Source organism: Manacus vitellinus, unplaced genomic scaffold (assembly GCF_001715985.3).
Source record: "Manacus vitellinus isolate BGI_N305 unplaced genomic scaffold, ASM171598v3 scaffold_77_pilon, whole genome shotgun sequence".
NCBI lineage: Eukaryota > Metazoa > Chordata > Aves > Passeriformes > Pipridae > Manacus > Manacus vitellinus.
Window position 1 is genome coordinate 1,133,301 of NW_021940802.1, and position 21,504 is coordinate 1,154,804.

The 21,504-nt window shown below is 42.1% G+C and overlaps 1 protein-coding gene across 3 annotated transcripts in view; it reads left to right on the plus strand.

Annotated features, from left to right (window-relative positions):
* The window catches only part of FGD3 (FYVE, RhoGEF and PH domain containing 3), a 55,315-nt gene that overhangs the window by 26,884 nt on the left and 6,927 nt on the right, over nucleotides 1–21,504 (plus strand). For all 3 annotated transcript variants that reach the window (XR_003916317.1, XM_029964655.1, XM_018084886.3), the window contains exons 8-18: nucleotides 313–451; nucleotides 1,238–1,296; nucleotides 3,968–4,114; nucleotides 4,780–4,872; nucleotides 5,837–5,916; nucleotides 6,329–6,359; nucleotides 6,845–6,946; nucleotides 10,738–10,800; nucleotides 16,933–17,055; nucleotides 18,793–18,945; nucleotides 20,889–21,029. Coding sequence is in view for 2 of the 3 variants with exons in the window: in XM_029964655.1 (XP_029820515.1) it covers nucleotides 313–451; nucleotides 1,238–1,296; nucleotides 3,968–4,114; nucleotides 4,780–4,872; nucleotides 5,837–5,916; nucleotides 6,329–6,359; nucleotides 6,845–6,946; nucleotides 10,738–10,800; nucleotides 16,933–17,055; nucleotides 18,793–18,945; nucleotides 20,889–21,029 (1,131 nt within the window). In the remaining variant the exon portion in view is untranslated. The remainder of the gene's footprint in view (nucleotides 1–312; nucleotides 452–1,237; nucleotides 1,297–3,967; nucleotides 4,115–4,779; nucleotides 4,873–5,836; nucleotides 5,917–6,328; nucleotides 6,360–6,844; nucleotides 6,947–10,737; nucleotides 10,801–16,932; nucleotides 17,056–18,792; nucleotides 18,946–20,888; nucleotides 21,030–21,504) is intronic.

A 21,504-nucleotide genomic window follows, 5' to 3' on the forward strand; every position in this document is an offset into this window, starting at 1 on the left:
AAAGGGTTGTCCAGCCCTGGCACAGCTGCCCAGGGCAGTGGTGGAGTCACCATCCCTGAAGGGATTTAAAAGAGGTGTAGATGTGGCACTTGAGGACTTGGGTTTAGTGGTGGCCTCGGCAGTGTTTGGTTTATGTTTGGACTTGATCATCTCGATGGTGTTTTCCAACCTGATGAGTCTGTCATTCCATGATGGTTGAGGAGTTCCTCTATATTACTCTGGTTTGTGTAAATGGACATTTTTCATTGCTGTTTAACACCAAAGGCAGGAACAAAACCAAACCCTCCTGTGCTTGTTTTCTCTCTGTTACAGAAACAGGAGGTGTGTGGAAACCTGACTTTACAGCATCACATGCTTGAACCAGTGCAAAGGATTCCTCGTTACGAGCTTCTCCTGAAGGACTATTTAAAGAAACTTCCAGAAGAATCTCCAGACAGGAAAGATGCTGAAAGTACATATAAACTCCTCTCTGTCTAATGAGCACAATTAAATCTTGGGCACTTTTTTCTTCACATGTTCAGATACTTACCCCCAGGACTGTAGGAGAAATGGGGATTTTAATTAATCAAATTATTGCCAAACAAAGGAGTTTTGAATGCTTTTGGAGTAGATAAGAAAAGGGTTGGGGTGCCAGCTCTAGGAACAAAAGGAGCAAATAGGCAGAGACCATATATTGAAGTTTGTCCTGGTAGAACATCTGGCATTTTTGTTTAATCCGTTGTATGGCCAGGGACAAAGATGGATGGACATCCTTGCAATAGCCAGAGGAAGAAAGTAAGAATGGTTTTAAATGTGTATTGTATTTCAATGTGTATTTCTTGCCAGGAAAATCAGTTAGACTCTGTTCACACAGAGAAACAGGAGAAATGGACTTCTCTTTGTTTTGAGGAATTTTTGATCTCAGCCAAAACAGGGTCCACATTACTGTAAGCAGGCAAGGCCTGTTCTAGAAAAACAGTCTTAAAAACATGCTTGTAAAGACCTAAGTGAGACTTAACTTTTAGCAGGTGATTCCTAGAAGATGGACTTTTTTGTCACTGTGAGCTTTGGCTCATCTGGACTTTTAGGAAAGAAAGGTGAAACATTAAACGGATCAGCTGAATGTGCAGAAGTGATTGTGTCTATAACAGCAATTCTGACAAAAAAAATAATAATCAGGGAGGTGAAAAAAAAACCCCAAGGTGCTATTAACAGATGTAATGTGGAGACTGCATAACTGTTGGTGCCTTTCTTGCAGAGTCACTGGAGCTGATATCGACGGCAGCGAACCATTCCAATGCAGCCATCCGGAAGATGGTGAGTAGCAATTCCAGAATGAAGTGGGATCTTGGCTGAACTGATAGCTTCTCATTGCAACAGGCTCAGTACAGTAGACTGGGGAGGTATTTCAAATACTGTCAGTCAGGCTTTAAACATCCGTTGGCTCTCTGAGTTCTCTTTATTGTAAATGCAGTTACTGTGTGTTGTTGGGCCTAAATTTCATTTTCTTTCTTTTTAAGGACCCAATGGGTTGAAAAAGGAGGTCTTCACAAAACTCAGTATTTGCTTTTCCTTGAAAAGCACCGAAAGCATTCCAATTAGGTCCATTCATAAGGTGTCCTTGCAGGTTTTCACGCTGGTTTTGTAGTCCTATAGGCCTTCAGCAGACTGAAGGTTGCTTTGATTTGATTTTGGCTTATCTTAAATGCACCAAGTGTGCATTTAGCATGTGTCAGTAGCTTTGGAAAGCTGCACTTCAGAAGCTGGGCAGTCAGACCACAGATATTTTGAACACTGGCAACAGTTTTACCTATAGAAGAGCTCTAGTGCATTACCATAAAAGTAAATGGACTTTATAGTTGCACCCAGGTGTCTCAGGACCTTTTGTATTTAATAGATCTGAAATGCTGTGTGTCCAGCTTAATACCCACTGGCCATTTGTGGGTGCAAGGTTTATGTCCCCTTCCCTCTCAGACTCTTACTTCCTCCCCAGCAGTGGGGACACCACGAGCCCACGTTTCCTGTGGCTGCTCTGGGGCAGTAACCAGCTGATGTCTGTGTATTTTCAGTGTGTCTGAAAACACAGTGAGGAAACCATCTGTTTCTGTTTGAGTCTGGTGTGTTCTTTTGATAAGGATGTATTTTGGTGGAAATTTTTCTGGTTTGAGGCCTCTAAAAACTCTTTTCCTGGGGGCTGTGTGCAGTATCTCTGCAGACAGCAGGAATATGGAGCTACTGGCTCGTGGCTTTCTGTGTTGGATGCTTTTTCTGTTAGTACACAAAAACCTATTGGAAAAGGCTGCTGTAATAATTTTGCTGCATGAGGTCCAAGCCAGACCAAAAGGAAAGAGAGTGCTGTAGCAAAATCTCCAAAAGTTAGTGGAGGTTTGAACTGAGTGTTGGCTTCTTCCTCCTGTTGTGGTGCAGTAGAAGAAATAAATCATGCTTCCAAAGCTGATTTATCCTAGAAGTGCAGATGTTCCCCAGGTTTTGGATCTATTCTTAGTGTTCTAGTTTCCCCTTTAAAAAAAAAAACTGTTTGAGAAGTTCACTATTGGTTGTTTGCTTGTTTGTTTCTTTGTAAATTAGCAGGATCTCTTGCTTGTCTTCCCATTTTGTGGAAAAAAAATCTGCCTTTTGATGCTTAGGTGATTTGCATACTTGTTATTAGTCCACATCCCCCACCTTCCATTTTGTTTGCAGGGTGTTTATTGTAATGGTTAGAGTTTGTGTTCCTTTTTTTGGTGGCTTTTTTTTTTCACTGTTCATTTCTTTAATCATTGGTCAGAAGAACTGATTAGGACAGGAATTGGTGTGATACATATTTATGGTGAAAATTCTTGAGCCAAATGGAAATAAACAAAGTGTGTGAAGACCTGAAATTTCAGCTTAATCCATGGGTAGGTAGAGGTATGATTTAGAGGTGTGTTTGGGCATATATTTGGGTATGGATACTGACCATGACCATCAGTGTTGGTCCTCACTTCCTGACCATTTGCTGACAGTGCCATTTGGACCACATCTGTCTAGCTTGAGGCTGAAAGCTAAACCTTTCCAAAGGCTGTAATTTGGGAGCATGGGTTATGCACCTTCCTTATTTTAACTTGTTACAGCTTCTGTACTGCTTAATAAAGTGGATGAAGGTGTTACCTTTATCCATTTGAATACTGTGTAGAGGGACTTTAATATTTGGATGACTTAGTGTAAAGTAGAAACACTGTTTTGCTGGACAGGAAGTAGTAATCCCTTCATAAAAATTTTTTACCAAGATATAGGGATTCCTGTAGTGCATGAAAACTATATTTTAAGAATTTTGGCCTGGCCTATTTCAGAGGTACTTTTGACCATGGAGGCTCCTGTGTAGGACTGCAGAATTCCTCAGACAGCTGAGGTTTTAGGCTTAGCTTAGAGCTGCAGAATGTGACCGTGCTTCCTGATGGAGGCCTCCCTCCAATAGTATCAGCAGCAGACACAAGAGGTGACACTTCTCAGAAGCTGAGAAATGAACACACTGTGGAAGGAATCTTAGTCTGAGATGTAGAGTGGAAGCTGGGCTAATAAATTAAAACTTGGAAATTATTTGGTAATGTATTGGTCTCCAACTTGGCCATTGATTTTACTGGACCCAGTGTCATTGCTTCCAAAGATAATGGTACCAAAGGGTTTGGGCTTGAAGATCTTGGAGATCTATGCCAACCTTTATGATTCTGTGATACATATTTATTGTTGAATAGTAATGACTAAAAATATCAAATAGATTCATCTCAAAATATCATTAAAATGGTACAATCCTGGGTGACTAATCCAGAGTGGGGAGGAGAACTGAAGAGTATGCAACAGGTATTCATGAAAATCCAAAGCTATAGCAGAAGCAAAACACTTATTTTCTTTCCAACTTATTTACACTTACCACAGAGATGACACAATGGGCAATTGACCAAGTGGAATAAATTTTTAAGTTTAAATTGCTGGATTTTTGTACTTGCAGGAAAAGATGCACAAGCTTTTGGAAGTCTATGAACGCCTGGGTGGTGAAGAGGATATTGTTAACCCAGCCAATGAGCTCATTAAAGAAGGACATATTCAGAAACTTTCAGCAAAGAATGGCACAGCACAGGATAGGTATTTATTCCTGGTGAGTGCTTTATGTTGCTCTTTTCTTTTCAGAGTTGTGCTCAGGTTGGATGGGCCTTGGAGCAACCTGGGAAGGTGTCCCTGCCCATGGGAGGGGGTTGGTGTGAGATGACCTTTAAGGTCACTTGCAACCCAAACCACTCTATGATTCTGTGGTACATTCCCATCTTTCTAAGCTCAAATATAAAAAGCCTTCACCAGCTGAGCCCAGCTACTCCTTCTCAGCAGCAGTTTTCCCTTGAAGCTTTTGCTCGAGGATTTCCTTCCTTCTTCCATGCTGTGATTTTACTGATGCCTTATCAGGTCCAAAGGGGTCTTTCCCATCTCCCTACCCAGAGGCTGAGTTTTTGTGGAGTGCCAGAGGAGGCTGTTTCCAGCCACACCACGTTGCTGCAGGTGGTGGCCAGCTCTTGCTGGCACTGAGGGAAGAGCTCTTGTGCTCTCAAGACAGTCAGATGCAGAGGGAGGGGCAGAAGTGGGAAGTGACTGGCTGACATGTTTCTGTCTGCCCATTGCTTTCAGTAATGATCCCTGAGCCCAGCTTTCACCTTAAACCTCTTCTTAAGAACTGCCCCTTAGAATAAAACACACCAGAGGCCTAAACTGTCACAATGCAGGGCGTGTCCAGCATTGAAACCCCTGAGTTAAACTCTTGTGTTGTTGCAGTTTAACAGCATGGTGCTGTACTGTGTGCCAAAACTGAGGCTGATCGGCCAGAAGTTCAGTGTCCGAGAGAAGATGGACATTGCAGGACTGCAGGTTTGCATCTCTTCTTTTTCCCTGTTTTAATGCTTCTCCACTTGATAGCCTCAGATCCCTGCTGAATCCAAGAACATAACACTGTATGCATATAAAAACACAATAAAATTCTAAAATCCAGCTTTGGATCACTTCCGATCAATCCAGCTTTTCCGCTGCAAGAAAGACCTTAAGGTGGCAGAGTGTGTCCAGAGAAGGAAAATGGAACTGGGGAGGGCTCTGGAGCACAAGTCTGATGAGGGAGCTGGGGGGATTCAGGCTGGAGTAAAGGAGGCCCAGGGGGGACCTTCTCACTCTCTACAACTCCGTGGAAGGTGGGTGTAGCCAGGTGAGGGTTGGTCTCTTCTCCCAGGTGACAGGATGAGAGGAAACGGCCTCAAGTTGCACAAGGGAAGGTTTAGATTGTATTTTAGGGAAAATTTCTTCACTGAAAGGGCTGTCCAGCCCTGGCACAGGCTGCCTTGGTCAGTGGTGGAACCACCATCCCTGGAAGTGTTCAAAAAACCGTGTGGATGTGGCACTTGAGAACGTGGTTCAGTGGTGAACATGGTGGTGCTGGGTTCACCCTTGGACTTGGTGATCTTAGAGGTCTTTTCCAACCTTAATGATTCTGTGATTGTCTCTCTTTTTGGGGTTGTTTTTTGAATTGTTATAAGGTAACCATTTGGAGGGAAGTAGAGTAATGGTCACTGTGTACATGCTTTGATTGAAAGCCTTCCCTGGTGCCCTGGCTGACACAGAGGCCACCTTCTCCCCTGCTGCTCTAGGGGACTGGCTGATGATACAGATCCACAAGTTTTTTAGCAAGAGAAGTAACTATGAAAACAATCCCTTACTTTTTCTACCTCTGTACCATATTCAGAATGATCCTTTCGACTGAGCCTTTCAAAGAATATTTGTAAGTCATTAAAAATGATGGAAAGACAAGGTGGATGAGTAGGAAGCTGACTTGTTCTTTTTGCAGGTCCAAGAAATTGCCAAGCAAAACATGACTCATACGTTTTCCATAACAGGAAAAAAGAGATCGCTGGAACTACAAGCCAGGTGTAGTACTTGTTCAGTCTTGGGAGTTTTGTGAATATATATGGAGAAATGGATGATCTGGGGGCTGTGCAAGTGTGACAAAGCTTTAAACCATGAGGGGAGCAGCAGAGATGTGTAACTTAGATATGCAAGAGAATGTTGGTCCTAAGCCAGAGTGTGTTACAGTGCTGTGTTGATTGCCTTTATTGAATGCTTTCAGTGTTTATAGTAGTGCTTGTAAGTTCCACTGTATCAGTAATTAAAATATTTTTGACATTTTCTAATAACTACAGTCAAATATTTTTAATAATGTTTATAAAATAGTGGATAGTAAAGCTGAAATCTTGATGGATATAAAGCTGTGAATTGAATTTACTGAAAATATTGGAAGTAAAACGAGGATGTTTCTTCTGTTTTTCTTTTGTTTTAACAGGACAGAAGAGGAGAAGAGGGAATGGATTCAGGTTAGTACAAAACACTGATGATAAGGGGAAGCAATCACCATGCTGGCAGCATTTAAAATTCACTTTCTGGGGTTCTGGATGAATGTGGCTGTGCAAGGAAGCTGGGTGGGCCAGTCTGGTGGAGATGGTCCTGGAGAGATGTGGAGGCCAGTCAGGGTCCAGTGCTGACCCACTGGCTCCACAAAGTGTCTGGGGGCTCCAAATGGGCTCCCCTTTCCTGCAGTCCTCAAGCTCAGTGAGAGGGGAGACTGAGGCATCAGGCCTTGTATGTTCTTGCAGTTTGACCTGTAGAGACCCTGTCTGATGGCAGTTCTAGTTTTTAACCTGAACAGTAGTGAGTTAACACCACCGCTCAAGATTTTTAAGTTTCCCTTTCATTTATACAAGTCTAAGGGGTTTTTTATCAAATCATAATCCTACCCATCTTCCTATGAAAGTATTTTTTTTTAATGATGCTTCTCATCTTTGCTGGAATTTTGTCTCAGGTCATTCAAGCCACAATTGAAAAGCACAAACAGAACAGTGAGACGTTCAGAGCTTTCAATAGCTCTTTTTCACAAGAGGAGGAGCATCTTCCTGATTCCTCAGTAAGTACCAGTGCTTCATTCTCCTTTGCCAGAGCAGTTTTATTAACAGTTAAAACCTACACATCTACAGTTACTCAGCCCTGCAGGGCTTAAAAAGACTTAAAATTGATGCATTTTAAAAGGATCTTAAAATTCTTTCTTAGAGATAATAAATATATTTCAGAAAAAACAGTCTTCAACTAAATATGCCAGATAATCTTGAAAGTTGATTCTGTTTCTCTACAGCCATAATGTATCACTCTGTGCTGTATTTGCTAGGAGTTTTGTTTTGGAAGTATTCACATGAGGACAACAACAGTATCTCTCCATTCAACTAGAAAATGATGATGATAACCTTAACCACAGGCATTTGCTACGAGCTCAAGAGGAGAGGGCCTGGGAGAGCAAAGTAATTAGGAATTTCATGCAGTGCTGCCTGGGACTTGATGATTTCAGACATAGTAGATCTTGGAGCAGAGGAAGAGAAGGTCCATCTACAGAGATTGAACTTTGGGAGCTTTTTATCTTCCCCCTCCCCTGCCCTCCTAAACTGTTCGGGTTTTTTCTGTTTTGGTACCTAACAATTTTTGACGTCTCTCCTTTCCCAGGACTGATTCAGTGACTCAATAATCTGGATTTTTATCTGACTGATTTCCCAGGAGCCTCAGGAGAGATGTTGGATATGCCTTTTCATCCCAGTATTATCAGACTGACAGTGGAGATCTTCCCAAACCTCCACAGGGTCTAGAATCCCATTGCTGGTAGCAGTCAGCAATGAACCATTTTCAGAATCTGGCATGGCTTACAGCTCCTGAACTAGGCAGCAGCTAAAAATACTCAGAAAAAAAAAGAAAATAATCAATCCTTACCTGTCTTTTTCACTGAACTCATGGCTGCCTTCAGAGCCAGGATGCTCTGATGGAGAGAAATCTTTTGCTAATAAGCAAACTAATAAACACACTTTTTTTGTGTAATTAAGACACAGCATCTGTTCAACTTCATAATAATTATCTTGCTTTGTAAATTCTGTTTGATTTTGCTTCTGTGTTCGTGGTGTAGCCACATGTTTATGCTCTGCTCTTCAAAGAAGTCAAGCAGAGCAGGAGTCTGGTTTATCCCTGAGTATGATATTAATACAGTCTGCATCATAATTTCCTTAATGCCAGAATGCTAACCTGCATTTTTAGGAGATTAGCTTCTCTAGATAATCAGCTTTGAAAACTGATGTCACGGCTAAATGTGGCAAAAATTGCTGTCAGTTAAAAGGAGCTGAAAATATTTCTGTAAGGGAAACTGGACAAATACTGAGAGCATTCTTAGGTGCAATACCCTGTGGTAGGCAGCATCCACCGTGCATATCTCATCATCTATGGAATATTGGGCAGCTACTTTAGAGGGAAAAGTGACAATAATCATCTTTTTTGCTCTCATGAGTCAAGAAATAGATATGCACTCATGGATTCCAGGCTGGATCTCTAACAACTACTAGAAGTTGGCCTCTGGTTCTAATAAGCCCGTAAAAAAAGGGTCAAATTGCTTTTCTTCCATCCTTGGCCATACATTTACTGTGTTACAGTGCTTAGGGCTGGTTGCAGTTCATGATCAGTGCATGCCTTTGCATGCAACTCTGGCCGTGCCTCTGTGTCCCTGCTGACTTACATAAGCTCATCCCAGCATTGTGGGTTGATTTCAGCCTGAAATCTGCCTACAGAAGACTTGTGGGTTTTGGGAGGTGCAGAGATCTGAAATTTGACCTGACTCTTCACATTATGCCTGTGCAATAACCTTCAGCAATCAGTGAACTCTCAGAAGGGGAATATTCAGTGTCGTGTCCAGTCAGTCCCAGGCAGGATAAGGGTAGCAGCAGTCTTTTAAAAAAAAGTCTTCTGAGAAAACTAAGCCTTTGTGGCTTAGTTCTCCATTTTCACCTGCAGCATTTCCAGGCTATGTGAAGGGTGTTTTTAAAACCATCTAAAAATGTTCCCAAGAAGAAGGACCTCTTCTACCACTGCTTGATCTAAGAAGAGTTAGAGGCTCGTGGTGTGGGGAAGGAGCCAGTTTGTGCAGTATTGGAGGCTGGCAAGGAAAAGTGCTGCAGAGAGCTGAGCTCTGTGGAAGTGGCATCCCAGAGCCTTAAGACTGAGAATACTTCTGTTAGTTAAACTATGATTTTTGGATGCTGAACCATCACTATTTCCCTTCATAGTTTCTGTCTCTCCCCATAGTTCTGGGTAGCTTTGACAAAAATCTCAATAACTGTATTCATACCAGATCTTACACACTGTGAGTGGCAATGGTAGCATAACAAGGAGAAAACCTTTTGAAATATTTTCCAGGTAAGAGTACAGGGTATTTGATTTTTAGCCCATTATTCCAAGTAAACATTAAATGGACATGAGGATCTGAACAGGCAACTGGAGAAGTTTACTCTTCCCTAAACTCGCTGGGAGTTTTTTCAGTCTCTTCTTCAGATCCCTTTTTTTTTTTTTTGGCTTTTCTCCACATTTTCCCTTTCCCAAGTATCCTGTCACAGCACAAAGATGTCCTTTTACTAGGCAGAATAAATCCCTAAATTGATTTAGGATCCCAGTGAAAAGAACCCCTTTCCACAGGACTGAGGAACAGGTGATGTGAAGACCTTTAGGGTTGCTGGGTTTTGTGGAGGCAGAAATAGCTGGCTAGAGCTGAGGAGTGATGCTTGCCTTTAATGCAGTCTCATTCCCTAAGGAAGTGCTCTGAGGTGGCATAAGCCTGGCCCCAGGGGATGCATTTGCTCCTTTCTTTGTTCTAAAGAGCAGATTGATTGTATTAGAATAGAAATAGATACAGTGAGGTATCAAGATTAATAGCTCTTCAGTTTGGCTGCTTACTCATGGTACAGGTCATGTTGTTTCTAATAACAGAGGTTAAACCTTTTTGCTTTCAAATGGAATGAAGCCAGAGTGCCAGAATGCACTGGCTTTTTGGATAACCTCGAAATAAGAGGTGTTGTCTGACTGACAAAGGAAGAATGATCTGTGGGAGTAACAGGGGAATTTATCATAAAGAGTCTCATAGTTTAAGAACCCCCTGTAAACTAACAGACTCCCTGTAAATTAATGGCAGAGGAGATGGTTTTCCTTTCTTTTTAGGATGCAACCTGTGATTTTGGTGCTTGTTATTTGCCATCTGCATCTATTGAATACATACAGATACATGAATATTGTCTGTGAATTCTATATGAATATATATGTAGAGGTGCCATTTTGCATTTATTAAGAAATTGAGATGTATTGAAATGAAGAGAAAGTTAACTGAGTGGTGTTTGAATGGAGTACATTTTGTTCCTGTCTGAATCCAGTGCCTGCCCAGAGCCCTTGCTGGTTTGGCTGGCAGGCTCTGGTGTGTCCTTCAAACCATGGCATTGGCTTTCTGCAGCACGTGGGGGGCAGGCACAGGTTGCACTCAAAGGCAGGTGGCAGTTGGGTGCCATCTGTGAAGTCATCCACGTCAGAGCCAACCCCATATTTGTGGGTGGCTGAGCATACCCAGTCTAGTGGAAGGTGTCCCTGCCTGTGGTAGGGGGTTGGAACAAGATGGTCCTTAAGGTCCCTTCCAACCCAAACCATCCTGTGTTTCTGTGATATGCTTCTATGAATTAAAGTGTATTCAGAAGAGAAGAGACGAGGGGCTGAAAGCAAACTTTTGTTTTTGTTTTCTCTTCTTCTAAATTCTTTTACCCGTTTTTCTCTGTTTTGTTTTCTTTTTGATGTTTAATATATTTTAGGAAGAATGTCCGTGTTGAAACTGTTCTGTGTCGTTGTTTCCCTCAGATAGCCAGCACCAGCTCGGTGGAATCAATGCCAGGAGCAGATGGTGGTGGTGCATTTGGAGGGGTGAGTAATTTGAAGCTAATACTTGAGGCAGAGCAGGGACGGGGAGGGTGGATTATGTTTCTTTTGTAGCAGAGGGGGAAAAAAAAATCATACTTCAATATCTGGGTTTATATCCTGCTGTCTGTGGCTGCAGCTGTGCTGTCCTTAACTTCTTGGCTAAGTCACACAGCTACTTTTGCAGCATCAGGGAATTTGAATCCTGCTCAGACTCTTGCTGCACGTGTGTCTGAGCCTGGTTCGGGGGAACCTGGATTGAGAGACAGTGGTTCTTAAAATTGGTAGCACTGGCTTTTGGAGGGGGGTGTTGGTTTGGGGTGGGTTTATCACAAGGGGCTTGTGGGGGTTTTGTTTTGTTTTTTTTTTTTAGGTTTTGTTTTGTTGGGGTTTTTTTGTTTGGTTTTGTGTGTGTGTTCAAATTGTGATAGGGAGCTACACTGAATGCTTGGAGGGAGGAGGGCAAAAAGAGACCAGGAAACCTGTCTGGTTAGTACTGTTGCATTGTGTGACTCAGGATTTCATCTCCAGGACCAAATTTTGATTAACAGTTCTTCCATAGTGGCTGCCACAAAAGCAAAATAGACTTTCAGAGGTATGTTTCATTTTGCTCAGTACAGTCTGGGACTGCTACTGAGTCAAACCCGAGGGTTTGAGTCCTTAATAAGGTCTATTTTTTAGCATTTTTACTTCTGCCTTCTAGAATAAAAGATTTTCAGGAAATGCCTCAGGGTCAGCTGAGTTTACTGAAGAAGCCCCAACAAGAACAAACAACAACAACCAAAAAAACCCTTATCTGCTGAGACAGGCTACAGGGTGTTGAGTATTTAGCATGACCTTTTTAATAACAAAGAAGCCATTCAGCAGCTACTCCAGATTTCTGGCCAAGCTTGGAACCTTCTGGTAGATTGTACAGAGTGTCAATGCAAAGCTGTTAAACAAGCCACCAACTCAACCCATATAAAAACCAGGTTATTAAAAATAAGAGTTTGTGATTAGTGTGCTCCTTGCTGGTTATTTTTTGTTCACACTTCATATTTTCCCTAAGCAATTTTTTCTTTATTTGTAGTAATTTTGCAATTAGTGCCCCTGTGCCTTGAGTTGCAGATGCTGTAGTGAGCAAGCTGCTTAACAAAAAAGATGTTTGAAACTATTAAAAAAAAAAACCACAAAAATTTCTGGTGGTCTTAAGTTTCTTCGAGAAATGTAAATTTTATCTGTAATTAAATTAAAAAGTTATATCTTTTTACTTGATTATGAATAGTAATATTTGGTTTGCCTAGCATATCTTGACACATTAAATAATTTACCTTAAGTCATGTATTTAAAGAAAAAATTAATTCCTGAGATAGGAATAAAAATGGAACTGGTAAAAAAGACAAAGCTAAAACCACCAAAATTGCATAGTATTGATTCTGGGCTCTAATTCTGCTGCAAATTGATAATATCAGCGTGAGCAATGAATAAAGATGTTAGTTGCAGCTTCAGAAAATAAGAATTTTTAATGCCAACACCCCTTTACTAACAGCTCAGTGAGAGCACAAGCCCCGTGTGCCCAGCAGCTTCACACACAAACCACTTGGTGGGAGTGGTGGGCAGGAAAACTGGAGCTCCTTCCTGTGCTTCCCAGAGCCTGCTGAAGGGGCTGCTGGCATTCCCTCCAGTGTTCACCTTGGCATAACCAGGCAGTGCAGTCCCAGTGCAGGAAGGATCATCTGCCCATCGTGGTACCTCTTTGCTGAGTTACTCTGCTGCTCTGCACTCCTGGCACAGTTTAAGCTCAGCCTTCTGTGTGCAGAGTATGAGCCTGTGGCAAACTCTGACCCTTAACTGTGTGTGAATGATGTTGGCACATAGAGAAATGCACTAAAAAATTACCAAGTACAAAATGTACCATATAATTTAAAATAATTTCTTTATTCAGCATTTCCAGAAGCACCTGCTGATGTTCTGCTCCATTGTGGGTGGCCCTAAATATGTAACTTGTAAATGGAAAATACGCCTGTAAGAGCATAATGAGAAGGAAAATGATGGAAACCCCTTTGTTGCTCATGTGTCTGCCCATGTAAGAGTCTCACCAGACTGTGCTTCATGTTGCATGTACAGCATTGAGGCTGAATTTCTACCTGCTGGCCCAGAGGAGCTGTGGCTGCCCCATCCCTGGAAGTGTTCAAGGCCAGGTTGGATGGGGCTTGGAGCAACCTGGGCTAGTGGAAGGTGTCCCTGCCCATGGCAGATGGTCTTTAAGGAACCCAAACCATTCTGGGATTGCCTGATTCTGTGACTATATAGCAAGTAATAAATAATGGAACAGCAGTCTCCTGGGTGCACTGGTTTTCTTGCTGTTCCTACCAGCTTTTTGGTGATTCTTCCCTGCTTTTCAGAAGCAAATGGAGGCTCCTGTGGTTCACTAATGAGAAGATGTCTGCTTTCCTAAGAGGGCCAGCCATGGGCCTTCACCTTGCAGTCACATGAGCTGTACCTGTTGCTGGGATATATACTGTTTTTCCACCAAAATTATAAAGGTGGAGGAAACTGTCGAGATTTAGAGAGTTAAATGCAGCTGTACAGTAAAAGCAAAGTGGTCAAAAGAGCCTGGTCTGAAAGATCCTGGCTCTGAATGGATTTTATGTCAGGTTTTTTTCCTATCAGACTCATCAGCTTCAAAACAGAGCTGGGTATAGGGTGAAAGATGAGAAATAGGACAATTATTTAAGTGCATTGGTTTCAAGATACTTCAGCTGCAGCTCGGGCAGCTCTGCCTTAGCATCTCTTTTAACAAGCATCAGCAGTACATAAAGTAGCTTGTGTAATAAAGGACACAGTTGCAAAGTGACTGTTAAATTTATCTGTGGTGAACAATGTGAATTATGAGGCATGTCCTTGTTTGCTGCAAAAACCTCTGTTCAGATGATGTGTATAGAGTATGTGGTCAGGTCAGCTGAGCCATCACTGGGTGGGATGAGGGCAGTGCCTGGGCAGCAAGGCATGGAAAGCAAAGTGCTTTTTAATTCTTTCTCCATGTGAGCAGTTAAATATCACATCATTGAAAAAGTCTTTGTTCTGTATTTGTTCACTGGACTTTGCCAAGTCATAAAGACTCTTTCATTTTTGTTATATTTTCTACAGCTGCAATAGCAATGTTTCAAACTCTTCTGTTCTTGCTGTGTTCTCACAATATTGAGAAATATTACGAAATATTGCTACCGTTCATCAAACACTTGATACTTCACTAATCCAAAAAGGCCCTGCATAAAGAGGTCTTCAAGTGTTTGTTGTATGCTACAATGCAAGTTAAAATATAATGGTGTAAAACAGAAGCTCGTGCAGAACTGTCCTAACAAATCTTGCCCAATGTAATACGTTTTCTCCTTTCTTTCTTTGTCAAATATATGGGTCAGGTATTTCTGGAAGCGGGCACTGTCCAGACTGTTCCACACTGAGGAGGGTGTCAAATAGAAGATCCATTAGAGGGAATATTCAACTTGAGTGTTATCTGTGTAATAGAGCGTGCATGTGGGAGATGATGGATATTCCTGTAGAAGTACAAGCCAAATTAACCAATTTCCACATGAAGCAGCCCATTCAATTCGTGGTAGAGGAACTCCAGCATTTTTCTTATGTAGGCATGTGTAGGTATCAACTGAAAGCCAAAAACTGGTTTTGTTTAGCATTTGTTGCAATTATCTTCCAGTCAGAGCTCACGAGGGTAAATGGTGCCTTCATTTATGCTCTTGCCACCAGTGTAATTGTGGTTAATATAAGAATCAAAAGTCTGGTTATGCTGCATGCAAATTTGAACTATTAAGACAAGAAAAAGTAAGGCTGAGCCGTGAGGAAATGCTCTGATCTGACAATTTAAGGACAATCCCTCCCTAGTGGAAGAATAATCAGGTTTCTAAAACGTTAAATAACGTTAACATCAAAATCAGAGTGAGAAATGGCTGACTTTGGCCAGTATGTGTGATACAAATAAAAAAGTTACTCTGGGAAGCATTTGGAATTGCCCTAATTATCTGCTTTTCTCAGAGGGGTCTGACAGAGCCTGAAAGGAAAGGCTTGCTAATGACTCATCCTAGGCATTGTTCCCTTGGTGTGATTCAGTGTCCTACTGGTTGTAGCTGGTTCTTTACAAGGAAAGTGAAATACTGCTCTCTGCTCTAAGTGTGGGAGCACTTGGATTTGCCAGGGTTCTGTTTTGCTGAGCAATTAATACGTGTTTATGGGGTTATAGTGATTTTCCTGAATGAACCAATCCGTGACTGCACTCCACCAAGCTGAATTGCCAAACATCCTATGTGCTTGTGTACAAGTTTGAAACATTGCTATTGCAGCCATGGAAAAGATAATAAGAATGAAAAAGATTCAATCCAATTAGAGGTAATTAGTTGTGGGTTTGTTGTGTAATGGCATTATAAGGCGGGGTGGTTCCAGTGGCTCTGCTGAAATACAACATGCTCTCCTCTGTAAACAGGGAATGCAGGGCAGATTTGAGGAGGCTGACACCACTGGGAGAGTGGTGTCAGCTTAAAAAATCGATTTTTTTTTTCCTCTACTTGGCCTGAAAATCTCTATTAGTGACTTCTGTATGTTAGTTCTAACGACTGAGGTGAGACCTGAGGGTGAATAGCAGGATTTTCCTGACACTGGTGGCACCTGCCTGGTGATCCCTGCTAATTGAGATGCATTTGCTGTTGTCTTGCTGCTAATTGAGATGCTTTCCTCCCACCCCCACCATCTTTGTGCTAAAGAAAAGCATTGAAGAAGGGGAAGTTTGTTGAGCCAATTGTTCTCTCTCAAGTGGACCTGAGTGTCACTTGGTGTGCAGGCATGGCTTAAAGGGAAGGAGGATTGTCAGGGAGCCCAGAATCTGTCTGTCCTACAACGGACCTGGTCTTCACCTGATTCATTTTCAGAAAACATGTAAAATACCTCTACCCTTTTGTTTTAGAGGAAATGTTTCTTCTCCCAGTAGTTCGTTAAATGACTGAGTCAAGCAAGCAAAGATGAAGAGAGCTATCAAACCTCTCTCATGAAAGAGCTGTGCTGGAGGAATGTGGTGCAGCCAATCCTTTGGGTCTCTGTGGGGATGCTGCCTGGCTGAGGGTGCCCCAGTCTTGCCCACAGGGAGCTACTACTGCTTGCACATAGCCAGCCTGACTAGGGAGGATAAATATATTTATTTTAAAACAGAAAACAGGGATCTGTTCTGTATCTAGTCAAAGCTCCATGTGAAGCTGTATTTTTGTGGTCTGCACGTTGGCATGGTAGTCATAGAATCATGGAACAGTTTGGGCTGGAAATAACCCTAAATATCATCTTGTTCCAACCTCCTGCCATGAGCAGGGACACCTTCCACCAGGTTGCTCAGAGCCCTGTCCAGCCTGGCCTCAGACAAACACCTCCAGGTGTCCAGTTTATGCTGGATCCACTAGTGCTCTTCAGTTTATCAGAAAATTGTGCAGTTGAGTTTAATTATACCCAGTGACTTTAAGTACCAATTTAGATGCTCGGATTTAGAGGCTTAACTCACCTGACCACCTAAACAGCAGATAGTGCATGTCATCTGCCTAGAGGAGCTGGTAGCAGGTCCCTAGTGTGGGTGTCTGTCCCTGCCTTCCTGAGGAGCTTTATGCTTTGTTGTGGGCTGAGAGGGAGCCTAAGGAAACTCCTAAATTAAGCATTTGGAGTTTGGGTGGTGCAAAATCCACTGCCAACACCGTTCATTCACTTCTTCACTGAAGCCATTTTTCCCCAAACCTTCACATCTGCTCCCCACCAAGGGAGGGGAGTTTACAACTCACTCATAAAGTCAACATGTGCCTTAGGCAAGGAAGGAGGTGAGTGCTGGAAGGGAAGCTCTTCTTGAGATGCCCACATTGGCCATTCCTCTTCCTCACTGACAGACAGGGAGAGGCAGTCTCTGTGGCAGTAAAAGCACAAGTGGGCAGAAAGGGGCTGAAACCCCCGGGGCTGAACCAGCCTTCCAGTTGAGACAAGCAGCAGAACTGTGCAAATTCTTTCCTAGAACGGTGGGAATCCCAAAGAGGATCTCTGTCAGTAAGAACTCCGCGAATAATTTTTGCAATTTTTTTAATTCTTGTATTTTTAATCACGTACTTGCACTTTTAATTTCAGAGTGATTCCTGTAGAAAATCTTCCAAATCCAAGCGGGACAAGGAGAAACAGGCTTGCAAGAGCTGCAGTGAGAGCTTCAACTCCATCACAAAGAGGCGGCACCACTGTAAGCAGTGTGGGGCAGTAAGTATCCCAGTGAGCTCAGCTCCTGAATTCCTTCTGCAGAAATCATTGCAGACAGTTTTCTAATTTTTTTCAGTGCAGGAACTAAAAGACATTCCGGTTCATGGCAAGTGGTTGACAGAACAGGTTTCCCCACTTGCTTTGCTCCCTGGGAATCGAGAGGAAGAAGAGCTAAACTGGTGCAAAGTCCCAGGCTATGCTGCTTAAAAGGCAAATCCAGTGCATCTGTGGGTAAAAGGAAAGGTGGTGGGGATGTGCTTGTATCTGGAGAGGGGGTTGTCCCCTGTATTTTGTTTGCAGGAGCAGTGGCCTTGGGGCAGCCTCACTTCGCACAATGACAACTCTTCGAAGATGAACAGCTGAACATATGATATTAAAGATGGATGGCTTGTTCTTTCCCTAAAGAAAGGTTGTGTGAAAGTGGTTTCCTCCTGCTTGAAAAACCAAAATAATCCATCCTAGAGAGGCAAAACCAGGTTACTGAAGGCCCTCAACCACCTTCCCTAGTGCCATTTACTGAGAGCTGAGCTCTCAGGTGTTTTTCTGTAAATCATAACCATGGCCAAGATGAGATGGATTTCTGCACTATGACTTGAAACCTGCATTCTGTGCCTTGAGTTTCACGCTTCATGTTCCTAATGTAACTAATACTGACTAATGTTACTTGAATAACATTAGTCATTTGAAGTGGAGATTAATTTCAGCTGGATAGAGGCCTAAATGTATAGTTAAGATGTTTAAAGAAACCTCAGTCTCAGCAGTTGAACTAAAATTGCTGTGAAGGAGGCATTTTTGCCCTAGAGTTGGGATTTTCAAACCTTCTGGGTTTGTTTTTATTACTAATTGCTTAAATAATGAAACACATTTCTGGATTCTAGTTTAAAATGTCCCATTGCAAAGCTGAGTGTTACTAAAGAAATGAAATAATGGCTTTCCCCCAGGGACAGAGAGATAACAAGAATTATATCATTAATAATTTATTGTTAAACAGTTGTTTGTTGTGCAATGCCTTGTGGTGTGGAAATAGCATTCAAATTAAAGAAGTTAATTTGTCTTAAGGAAAGACTATCACGTTGTGAAAAATGCTGCCTTGCTTTTGTTTGGATAACTTGGTGCTTCCTAGATTAAGGCAGTTCTCTTCATAGAGCAGTCACTGTCCTGCAGTGAAGCATATATACATATGCCTGAGGGTTTGTGGTGTATTGTTGTACAGAAATTCAGAATGGATGTCCAGTTGGACTGGCACCCTGGGAACAGTTTCTCTCCCTGGAGTGGGTGTGCTGGAGACAGATTTTTAGCCTGAAAACAAGTTCTGGAGCTGCAGATCCAGCACTTTTCCCAAGCACTGCTTCCACAGGCCCAATGTTCTTGGCAGCTGAGACGGACAAATAGTTTTCAATGGATCATGTATTGGACTAAGTTCTTAAAATAGTCAGTGCTTTCTGGGTTCCTCAGTTCTCCCAGGCTGACCTCCCTGATTGATGAGGAACCTTCACTCTGAAAATCAGTCCTTCCCAGATCATTAAAAAGCACTAATTGCTTTGTCAACTTAACCCTCTTTTTGCCTCCTAAAGACTTCTAAGAAAAGAAAAGCAAACTCGCATGATTTTAATCTTACAGTATTTCCCAAAAGGCATGTTTTCTTTGTTTTGGTCTATTGATACAGGGCATGGGATCACAAACACATTAATCATTAATGCAGGTGACTAAAGTGAAACCATCATCTTTCTGATACAGGTGATCTGTGCAAAATGCTCTGAGTTCAAGCCACTTGCAGATAACAGCCGTCACAACCGAGTGTGTAAGGAGTGTTTCCTGCAGCTGCCAGCCAGCCCCTGCAGCCCTGGGGTGGAAGCAGTTGGAGAGCAGAAGAAAAGACTGGCTGCAGAGGTACAATCTTTGGCTAAGAAACTTTGTGAGGCTCTCTTTTTTTTTTTTTTTTTTTTAGTTTATTTATTAAAAACAAATCAAATTGGTTATCTTTTCTCCCCCACTGTGCTGTTTGTAGATGGTGAGCGTCTGTCGTAGGGTGCTGATCACACAGGGATGCACACAGTTAAGCTCCAGCTCCTAAAGTTACAAAAGAAGAGGGAAGAACCTCTGGCTCCTTCTTATTGTGGTGCATTTCCAATCTTGAGCTGTGCACAATAACTATTCACAAAATAAGATTTTGGTTTTTTACTTTTAATTCCACATAGTGGATGCTTCTGCACTTCTTATTTCACATCCTGTCAAAATACTGTTGAAACCATTTTTTTCTTAGTTGATTGTGCAAAAGAATGGCATCCTTCTGGAAGACCACGGGGATTCACCAGAATTTTCTCAACCCTGCTGTAATTCAGGCTCTTCCCTCCAAAATGTGACTTCCACAAGCTGTCCTGTGTAAACTACCTGCTTCACCATTGCCACAGGAGTCACCAGGTTTTACAGCTTGAGAGCAGCACATCCTACCCTTATTTTTCACAAGAACAAGGACATGTTGGCAAACTGAACCTTCTTTTAACTAATGCTTTTTTTAGACCATAGGCAGAGCTGGGAGTACCATTACATGTCACGCTTTTCATGAGCCACCTTGGAGAAAAGGGGTTTATTTACTTCACCTGTGAAACACAGCCAGAAGTCACTGTGTGAAAGAGGATCTTCATCTCAATTAGAAGTGGACCCCCAGGGACACCAGGTTCTTGAAAGAGCCACTGACACACTGAGAACTTCATTGCAAGTTGTCCTTCCCCCATAGTCTGACCTTCACCATCCTGCCCTGAGTACCTCATGGAAAACCTGCCAGGTCTGCAGACCATGGAGAAAGCCAGAACTTTTTTGATACCATTGAGATATGGTGCCCCTGCCCATGGCAGGGGATTGGAATGAGATGGTCTTTTTGGTTGCAAACCATTCTGTGGTTCTGTGATGTACACTGCAGCTGTGCCTGCAGATGCTGAGCTCTTCATGGGCATCAACTGGTATCTCATGACAAACTTTCCAGCACTGTTTCAGCAGAGGTGTTTGTGAAAACCTGCACCTACTCAGGGGAGAGAGAGCACAGTTAATCTGAAAAGCTGAAGGCAAAGCAGTGAAATGTGACCTATGGCTTTACTTCAGAAAGTGGATTAGAGCAGAAGGCTGTAAAAACCCAAGGAAAAGTGTCATTACTCCCTTCAGTGCTCAGGCTTCTGTTTTTCTGTTGAACCTTCAAACAATCAGGTAAAATGCAAGAAAGCTGGTGTATAGAAAGGAAAGATCAGAATCAGACTTTTTCTTTTCCTCCTGTTTACATGAAACATTGTTAACAAGCTTAGTAGCAGCTGAGGACGTTGCTGCTGAATGTTTTTAGCAGCTGTCAGAAATCTCCAGGAGACTTCTGTGCAAACCCTAATGTGACCAGGAATTTTGGGGGTTTTTGACTTCTATCAGAACACAACAATTTCTTCCAATCTTTTTTTGCCCTCTGATTTGGCTCCCATCTTTCTGCATCCATGCACAAGAGGATCTCTTAATACAGCCTTTGCATTAATTTGAAATAATCTCCCAACCTACTTTGCTAAGCAAGAAATGAGCTGCATCATCTTAATTACAATTCACAATCTACTGTGTGGAGGGGGAATTTAACTTCATGTCTGCTGAGAATGGTGGTTCAGCCTCTGCCTCTGTTACATGGAATTGTCTATTTATCGATGATGTATAATAATGATTTTTATTCAGTTATGGGCTCTCCAGCATTTACCCTCCAGTGTTCTTTGACTATGCACAACTTAAATGTTTTATACTTAATTCTAAATATTTTGTCCAGTTAAGCATCAGTGGAAACAGCTCTTCTTTTTTTTTTCTTCATCCAGAAGCAAAGCATCCTTGCAGCTGAAAACAGCCTCTTCAGCAGCTACCTCCAGTTCCTTGAAAAAGGGAAGACTTGGTACAAAATGTGGGTGGCCATCCCCAAGACTGAACCTCTTGTTTTATATCTGCAAGGAAGCAGCCAGGTGAGATGGGATTCGTGAGGGTTAACACACAAGAAAAAGAAAAGTGTAAGTTTAAATATATCAAGCTGAGAAATGGGTCAAAGGATTTGGCTTGGTTTCAACAACAAAACTGAACTTGGTGTTCTCAATATAGCACAAAGCCTTAGAGATTTCAGATTACCTTGTTGCCTGTCCTTACTGCTGATACTGTTGTGAGCAAATGTTTAAGCTCATCGCTTTTCTTTTCAGATTTTTAAGAAAAAAAAGGGAAAAACAGGAATAATTAGGTTATGTTTTGGCTTTTTTAGGGGTTTCAGATAGGTATATTCAAAAGTTTTATTATTCTGTCATTAAGGAAACCACTTTCTTGTTAAAAGTGTAGAGCTGTAAAGCAGGATGAATGTTGCAATTGCTGGTATAAGCCTTTTTTTTTTTTAAACCTAGTTCTGGGTTGAGAGGGTGGAGGAATTTGTGAAAATGCCGTTGTTCTTCAGCC